General features: G+C 49.9%; 1 protein-coding gene across 1 annotated transcript; it reads right to left on the minus strand.

Moving 5' to 3' along the window:
• Positions 1-7: 7 nt before the first annotated feature.
• ENSA (endosulfine alpha) lies at positions 8-7,741 on the minus strand. Its single transcript, XM_077772575.1, has 4 exons — positions 7,546-7,741; positions 4,688-4,813; positions 3,256-3,422; positions 8-261 (listed from the first exon to the last, which is right to left on the minus strand). Exons 1-4 carry the CDS (start codon positions 7,600-7,602, stop codon positions 246-248), a joined length of 366 nt encoding a protein of 121 aa, XP_077628701.1. The 5' UTR covers positions 7,603-7,741; the 3' UTR covers positions 8-245.
• Between the last annotated feature and the right edge of the window lie 1,107 nt (positions 7,742-8,848).

Raw genomic sequence — 8,848 nt, forward strand, 5'->3', positions numbered from 1 at the left:
TAGAATTTCACTGAGATTTCTCCCAACAATTATTTGGAAAAAAGGTAAAACAAAAAAGGTTCGGGGTCTTGGTGCTCAGCCCAAGGGGCTCCATGCGCTGGGACACCGACGGGCAGGGGCTTCTGCCTCTCCAGCCCGCACCCGAGCCACCTCCTGACCCCTGGCTGCAAAAGCAGGGAGGGGCAGGAGCCAGCACAGGACCCAGGAGGGCAGCGTCTCAGGATCTGGCGGAGCCCCGGGCAGCATCATTCAACTTGGCCGCTGCGGACGAACACAGAAGAAGAAAAAGAAAACACTGTCAAGTAATAAGGGAAAGATCCCGAAGTTCCATCCCAGTCCCTACCCCGTGACTCTTCCACACTTAACAGTCATTAGGCTACCTGGCACATGCCTGACTCCGATCCACAGAGACCGGGGAACGGGGGGAGAGAGAGGCACAGGAGAGGAAAGGAGAACAGAGTAAAAGGGGGGCGGGCAGGGAGGGGATGGGGGAGAAGAGGGGAGAGGAGAGGAGAAAGAGGGAGGAGGGGTGGGAGGGAGAGAATTTCACTTTTTTTTCTATCCACAAAGTGTTCCTTGTCATTTTGGAGATACCCACGGAAACAGTACCAAATACTCTTCAGACAAGATCACAAGAGCTGGGGGCTGGCAGGGGCGTGGGCTGCCCAGCCCAGAGCCGGCCTGGTCTCACAGGCATGGCCACAGCCACCTGAAGCAGTGACTGACGGGGGTGCACAGCGAGGAGGCGGTGACGGCACGTCAGCCAGGGCCAGACAACACACATGTTGTTCTGAGTGGATTTAATAATCCAGGTTTAATCAAAGCAATTTGGATCTGGACCCAGGAAGGACCCTTCTCTGCCACGGAAGTGATGTAGTTCATGCTGTGGAAACAGGTGGCAAATACAGAATGTAGCTTGTTTCTTATCCTTGAAGATGACCGGGTAGAGAAAGAGCAAGATTGATAAGTTTTCTGATTCCCCTATTTCTTCAATTCCTTCCTAAAAACCAGACTTTTGTGACCTCAGTCCCGAAGATTCAAATGACCAATAGAGAAAGCAGCGGAGACAGAAAAGCAAAAAGTACAAAATTCGAGAAGATCGGAGATGAAGAAAACGTACAAAATTATATATATATTTATATATATAATAACATGACATATCTATGTACAACATGGCTGGGACAGTTGAGGAAACTATACAAGGATGTTCGGCATTTTCCCCTTCCCACAAGGACTTCAGACTAGGAAAGACAGCATGAGGAATGAAGCAAGAAACACAAAAATTATATACAATTACAAGTGACAGTCAAGGAGTTTGGGGGCCAGGAAAGCCAGGGGTCCTGCTCTCTCCCTTCCTTCCTCACCAACCTTCTCCTACCTGACCTGAGTGACCGCCTGAAAAGTGAACGGCCAGTCAGGAAAGCCGTATACACACCTGCCAATCGCTCTGCATGTGCATCAGCAAGTTCATGGTCATTCTCCTGCTAAATCTTATTTGTGTGTTTTTAAGGTGTATTTAAGTAATCCCTATGCCCTACGTGGGGCTTGAACTTACAACCCCAAGCTCTAGAGTCACACGCTCTTCCGACTGAGCCAGCCAGACGCCACGGGCCATGCTCATCAGGCCAAATGTTTGGTGTATTAGAATTTGTGAGGTAAGAGGGCAAGACAGGGTTACAGGATCTTGTCCTCTTAAACAGTCAGTTGTCACCCCGGGCCTCTCCGTCCTAACCGGCAGTAGGACTCGGGCCAAGCTAGTGCTGAGCGGCCTGAAGACACTGGCCACCCGCGTGCGTCCCCTCCATCTGCTCTCCAATCTCCAGTGCTGCCTCTTATCCCACAGGAGCCGAGTTACCGGGCCCTCGGAAGACAGAGCGGGATTTGGTGCTCCGCCTCTCTCCGTGGCCACCTGCCAGCGTTCCGTCCCCCATGGTGAATCATTGACCCTTAAGAACCCGAAGCCCCAGCCCCGCCTCGGCACCAAGGCCCAGAGGCTGGCTCAGTCTGTCCCTCCCCTTCTGGTCTCCCTAGCAGCGCACCTGGCACATGACCACCTGTGAAGCCAGGGCTCCACCACACGTGCGGGACGGGGCAGGGGTCCTCGGGCCTGCAGCTTGGCTGCCAGAGCAGCTTTGTAGCGGCCGAGGCCCCGACCAGGTGCAGGAAAGTGAGTGGGGGTAGAGGCTAGAAGTTTCCGTAGAAGCTAGCTTCTTAGAACTTCTCTCTCCACCCTGAAGTCCATGAAACTCAGGAGGCCCTCTTGCCTGAATTTATAATCCCCAAATCTCAACTTCCTCCCTCCTCCTGCGGTCCTCAAATGGTTCCCCTCGGCGGGGCTCAGCCACGGGCCTCGCTCACTTTGTTGCACCGTGAACAGCACAGCCCTTTTTCAGCTGTCAGTGACAGGGGTTTTAAATTCTAGCCCCTCATCTACCTTCTGCTCTTTCACAGATGAGGAACTAGAAACCCATAGAGGCTAAATGACTTGACCAAGGCTACGTATCCAGTTCTGCCAAGACGGAACGCAACTGAAGCCCAGATATCTTGACTCCAAATCCAGGGCGAATCTTTCCACTATCCTATGAGACTTTCAAAGCAACATGCTGGAAGAGAGAGAGAAGGTGCCCATTTCGTATGAGTGATGTCCTCCAATCTTTACATTAGTTAAGAGTCACGGCAACCTGTAAGAGACACTCCCTGAGTGAGGGAGGTCAGGTGGGCATTGGAGTTTTAGGCAAGCAAATCAGTTTTTCTTTGTGAGGATTCACTAATCCTGCCATAATGGAAACACGAAGCAATAGCGGCCTAAGGGAGAAAACACTTAGAAGCACAGAGAACAGATCTCATTCAGTCTACCTTTCCCAACTATGTCAGAGTAGCCTCTGGATGGAACCTACCATGTTGTCCCCAAGGCCGAGCCTAATCAGTTTCGGGACATTCTCTTCCCAAAGGAGAAATCACATCTCCCCAGTTTCTCATACGAAAGAAAAAGCGCATCTGCAGCATTATCCAATCCTAGTCTCTTATTTCTGGGCCCCCACCTGGGCTACAGTGAGGGTGAGGAAATCTCAGTTAACCAAAGAAATGAACTCAGAGCCCCTTTTCAACCCACAGCACCCTCTCAGCAGCCCCCAGCAGAGTCACGGTCCTTTCTGGCTAGCAAGCTGACAAGGTCTAACTAGGCGCTCATTCCACCCCTGCCTACGACATATCGAGTCCAGCGGGTGAGGAAGGGGAGAGGGGGGCCCAGGTTACCCCGCAAGCTTGCTGGTGACGAGCGAGGACTTTCTCTGGGGCAGGTCCTGCGGGGTGGGGATGTGGTCACCAGTCACCAGGGTCTTGTCTGGTCCCGCACTTGGCAGCTGCTTATTCTTCATCTTGGCTTTGGCCATGTTGTAGTCTCCTGAGTCAAAGTACTTTTGCTAAGAGACAAGAGGGACGTTTAGGTGAGTGAGGGACTCGGGCCTTCCGCAAAAGCGAGGAGACCCACACCCATTACAAACCCTTGTCAATGCTTAGATTTTTCCAGTCTTCCTCGATTAACTCATTGCATCCATAGTTGAGCATTAATCACATGCACTTATGTCTTCTCTCCAATGTGTCCTGACGTTTTCAGGTTTGTCAGAGGTTTCCTAGCCACGGTGGAGACTTTATGAGCTCAGGAACAGCCCCTGCCTCCTTCGTACACCCATCAATTCAGGACGGCTCAACCAAATTACTGACCATTCATTAAGGCTTCCTGAGGACCTATCAGTCTCCAAAGGGCTTGGTCCTGGGGAAGTTAACAAGATATCTAGAAGCGTCGATCTGGAGCTATCCTAGCCATCGGCAGGAGATCAACCTCCGGCCAACCACCTCAGAATTAAAAATGATTCTCTCAGACCATGAATAGAAACTGGGCTCGTTCATGAGGATAATGTACTTTTCCTCTGACTCCCACTGCTCCCACACATGTCCCGTGGCTATGACAGCCTGCCCACGCCTGCCTTGCCGACAGCGAGGTAAACTGCAAATCAGCATCACATCATCATCTGTGACTAAGACTCAATGACGAGGATTCTCCACAGGGATCTGTTTCACTGTCTGTTTCACCGCACCTGGGAACCCCCTCCAGTCTGCTGCCTTTCAGTCTCTCGGTTAGCTAAGGCACCTCTGGGGGCTGAGCAGGTGCTGGATGGCTACAGCAGCAGACCCTCCCTTGGTCAGGAGGACCACTCTGGATGGAAAAAGAAGTCTCTTGAGGGAGTACAGTTCATGGCTGGTGCTAATTTCAAGGGTCTGAAGAAAGCTATTCAAGTTGAAGAAATCTACAGGACAGATGGTCTGATCTTTTTTTGAAATCATGCACCCCAAAATTTAGCTCTCATCTTAAAAAGTGTAGTCCTAAACCTCCCACCACTTGAACAGGCAAATGGCTGGGGGAGTCAGTGTTTCAGTTTCTAACATCCTTCCTCCCCTCAATCCCCCAGCGCCCCCCACACCCAGATGTCTCAACATTAGGCCCTCCTCCCCTGTATGTTACCAGATTAGGGGCTTACTCTTGCCTTGCTCTTTACAAGTTGCTAAATCCTCTCCACCACTGCCCAACAAAACCTCCAAATAAGCATCCAGAAGAGGCTTTACAGATCTGACCCCTAAAGACCCCTTTGAGTCCAAAGTAAGAAGGTGAAGAGATTGGGTTCCATACCCCTTTCTGGAGTCTCTTCATGAGGAAGTCGGAGCCCCCAGGCTTTTGTCCTAGGCTTGGATATTTGGCCTTTAGCTTTGCCTCCTCGGCTCTCTCAGGGAGAATACCTTCTTTCTCCTGTGTGTCCTGGAGGAAACAGATGGGCCAGTTAAATTAAAAATTGCGAAGCAAGGGCACCTGTGTGGCTAAGGTCATGATCTTGTGGTTTGGGAGATCTCCAAACTTTGAACTCCACACTGGGCTTTGCACACACAGTTGGGGGCCTGCCTGGGATTCTCTTTCTCTTTTCTCTCTCCCTCTCGCTCTGTCCCTCCCCCACTCACACTGTCTCTCTCAAAATAAACTAAAAACAAAATTTTATTTTTGAGAGAGACAGCACGCCAGCGAGCACCTGTGCGCAGGCTCCAGAGCAGGGTAGAGGCAGAGAGAAGGGGAAGAAGAGGATCCAAAGCAGACCTTGGGCTGAGAGCAGTGGGCCTGATGCAGGCCTCCAACTCATGAATGGTGAGATCATGACCTGAGCCAAAGTCAGATGTTTAACCAACTGAGCCACCCAGGCACCCCATAAATAAATAAACTTAAAAAGAATTTGAGAGGCAACTGCTTCTAATATCTAGAATTTTTTACTGTTTATTTCTTTTTGAGAGAGACAGAGAGAGAAAGAGGGAGAGAGAGAGGGAGGAGCAGAGAGACAGGGAGACACAGAATGTGAACCAGGCTCCAAGCTGTCAGCACAGACCCTGATGCGGGGCTCAAACCCACAAACCGTGGGGATCATGACCTGAGGTGATGTGAGACGCCTAACCAACTGAGCCGTCCAGGCGCTCCTAGCAACTTTTATACTGTCAACTTTTCCTGGAAATCTACCCCCTTGTGAATATACTGTCTCTACTCTGCTCCTAAACAAAGCTAGACCTTTGTTCAGATCTCTAAAGCTCAAGATGACTGTATTGTGAGGGGGGGGAAAAAAAAAAGACACAAGTTGCTCTTTGCACTACTAGGCTCAAGGAAACACCGCAGTGACCAGGAGTACTGGGTTAAAAATAATACCTAGACACAGTTTTTCAATCAAGAGCAAACCATAGCTCATTCAGCACAGAGGCCAGGAAAGAGAGAGAGAAGCTAACCAGGGCTCTGGTGACCCAAGAGGAGCAGGGCAGTTCCTGGCTCTCCCTAACACCCGGTACAGGTCAAACAGGAAATCAAAGAGGACAATTCTGCTGAGATGTTCCCTTTTTCCCAGAATCTACAGTAGTCAACTGATCTCAGCCTCCTGAGCTATGTGGCCTTCTCCAAATATTCCTACCTTAGTAAAGGAACAACACTGCTTCAGCATTTCCAGAAACATTTGGTAGGAAGGTGACAGGTAAAGAGATGAAAATGGCACTATTTTTAACCTCAAGAAAATAACACACAGGAGGTTCGCTAGTATTTATCCATAGTTTTTGCCAAAAAGTCAACACCTTCCCCAGCGGGCAAGTGATGGAAGCATGGGGAACATGCCAAGAACTTGGGAACTGGCGTGGAGGGGCTCTCACTGGTGTTACTGGTCTCTTCTTGCTTTTTGTGGGCCCAATGCCCTTTTCTTTAGTGACTTTTTACAGGGACCTAAAGCTGGGGTGCCTGGACGGCTCAGGTGGTTAAACATTTGACTCCTGGTTTCAGCTCAGGTCCTGATCTCATGGTTTGTGAGTTCAAGCTCCAAGTCAGGCTCTGCCTTGACTAATGAGTCTGCTTGGGATCCTTTCTCCCTCCCGCTCTCTCAAAATAAGCAAATGAAAAAACATTTTTTAACAAAAGGTCCTAGGGGCACCTGGGTGGTTCAGTAGGTTAAGCGTCTGAGTTCTGCTCAGGTCACAATGTTTCGATTAGTGGGTTCGGGCCCCCATCAAGCTCTCTGTCAGCACAGAGCCCGATTTGGATCCTGTCGGCGCTCTCTCTTTGCCTCTCCCCTGCTCACATGCGCCTCTCTCTCTCTCTCTCTCAAAAATAAACATTAAAAAAAAAAAAGGACCTAAGGCAATTTGTGGCTCTTTTTAATGTTATTATATTCCCTTCCCTTGAAAATCTGGCACAGATATAATACCAGGTGCCTTTCACAACGCCCCGAGTCCAGTACTAAATGTTGTAACTCAAATACAAGCCCCAAGAAGAGTTTTATTTGGGGTGTTTTCATCACAGAATTGTGGGTGAACTTAGTCCCACTGCCTTGGAAGTCAGGGCAGTGGTGGAAATACGGTGGCGACTCTTTTGGAGTCTTTTCCAGGTTTAACCTTCATTATTTTTTACGGAACTCTAGTCCTCTTCAGTCCTGTTAGTTCCTAACTGAGGGTGGGGAACAGTTGAACCCCAACCGTCAAAACAGGTCTCTTGAGAAAGTTGCCGCCCCAAAGTAGCCATGATAATTACTTCTCCCTTCCCCCAGTGCTGGTCCTTTTTAATCGTCTCTACCTCCACCTGTATCTTTCTGTTGGGGGCCCCAGACTAGTTGTTGGGCCAGTTACCCCCCCTTATCCAAAAACACAGAACGCTTCTCGGGACCACCGGCCCCCTTTCATTCACCCAGTCTTTCCAAACACCCGCCCCGCACCCAAGCTTGGCCAATGATAGCACAGCTTCAATGGGTTGAGCAGTAGGCCTATTGGCCAATCAGAAGGAGGACGGCACTGACTGATAGTGGGCCCAGCTAATCAGCGCCAGAGCAGCAAGCTGTGTTGAAGCTCACCCTGCGTGACGCAAGAAGTGGCCAACCCCTGCAGAGCCTGAGACCATGGCGACCAATCCGCACTGGTGGGAGACCGTCTCCCGCCCCATCACTGTCGCCCCCAGCTCGCCGGCCCGCACCCCCTCCATTTCACCTGCTTCTCCTCGCCGGTCTCCTCCGCAGGGTTCTCCTCTTCTTGTTTCTGGGACATGGCGGGACCAGGACTGTGAAGTGTTGGGGGCCCGGGAAGTCAACCGGAGAAGGGAAGGGGGAGGGGAAACGGGGACAACCTGCGCTGCTGCTTCGGCTCCTGTCACTAGGGTTGCTCAATCAAAATGGCGGCCCTTGCCTGTGACGTTGTGGCCGCCCCTTCCTTTGGGAGCCAATGGGAGTGAGGTAGATGGGGCAATGACGTAACGATCTGCCAATAGCCGCTGGCTAGAGGTGGGCTCTTTGAAGGCGACAGGCAAGCTGGAACACCAATGTGGAAAGAGAGTGAGCTCCAAGGACCAACTGGAAGCCCGTGGGGGGTGCTGGGGGCGGTGCAGCCAGCTTCGGCATTTTTGCTCCTTTGGTGGGACGAGACTTCTTATCAGTCTGCGACCCGGCGCCTTGAAGGCTTTGCTGAGCTTCAAACTGGAGAGCGAAAGGATGGAGACCTTTCATTTTCATATGGAGAGGCTTAAGCTTTGCGCAGGGTTAGCAGAAAATTCTTAATCTCCAGAAAAGAATTTGGAAGTCAGAGTGTACCTTAAATTGATGCTCAACACTGTTGCCATATACGTACTTGGTGCATGGAGCGGCGGGACGGAGACCCCAAACCAATCTGTCTTGCGCAGAATGCTCTACGTTCCATGATTGAATTCTTCTGTACAGTTTTTTACTTGTGCAGGGTCAGCCCACGGAGAGCACAGTTCTAGGTGTATGGTAAACATTTAGTAACTCCAGTTAACGCTAGTTAACGTATCCTGAGTCACAGTTCAACAGTATTTCTTGAACGTCGGTGGGTAGATGGTAATGTATTAGTTTTACAAGGGTACGTATAGAATAAGGGAGTCTCTGCCCTAAGCTTAGATTAATGGACATGTGGGGAGGCTTTTCCCAGTGTGCCAGGTGTACCCTCGAATTCAGTAGGCCTATCTTCCTGGAGTGTCAGTCCACATTTTTATATTAAAGATAAAAATTAGTTTAATACTAATAGCCCTGCAAAATTCATATTAAAGTTTCATTTTCCAGGCAGCTTCTTGAGACAGCCTTGGGGCTGTCTGTTCATTTTTCTGTATAATTAGGTGTACTTGTGGGAAAGTCTGAGAAGCACTGTAATACACAATTATAACAGGCAAAATCTGGTAAGCATTGGAATAAATAAAATTGTTGGTAAGTGTTACAAGGGTTCGTAGGAAGACTCATATTCAGTTTAGATTCCCCACCTCCAGTGACAAAAAAAAAAAAAAAAA

Source organism: Crocuta crocuta, unplaced genomic scaffold, assembly GCF_008692635.1.
Source record: "Crocuta crocuta isolate KB4526 unplaced genomic scaffold, BGI_CrCroc_1.0 scaffold415, whole genome shotgun sequence".
In the NCBI taxonomy this organism is placed as follows: domain Eukaryota; kingdom Metazoa; phylum Chordata; class Mammalia; order Carnivora; family Hyaenidae; genus Crocuta; species Crocuta crocuta.

Excerpts from the sequence above, each read along its gene's own strand:
- ENSA (XM_077772575.1), bottom strand. The coding sequence starts at position 7,602 with ATGTCCCAGAAACAAGAAGAGGAGAACCCTGCGGAGGAGACCGGCGAG. Across the intron at positions 4,814-7,545 it reads AGACCGGCGAGGAGAAGCAG|GACACACAGGAGAAAGAAGG; the intron begins GTGAAATGGAGG and ends TGTTTCCTCCAG. Across the intron at positions 3,423-4,687 it reads TGAAGAGACTCCAGAAAGGG|CAAAAGTACTTTGACTCAGG; the intron begins GTATGGAACCCA and ends CTTGTCTCTTAG.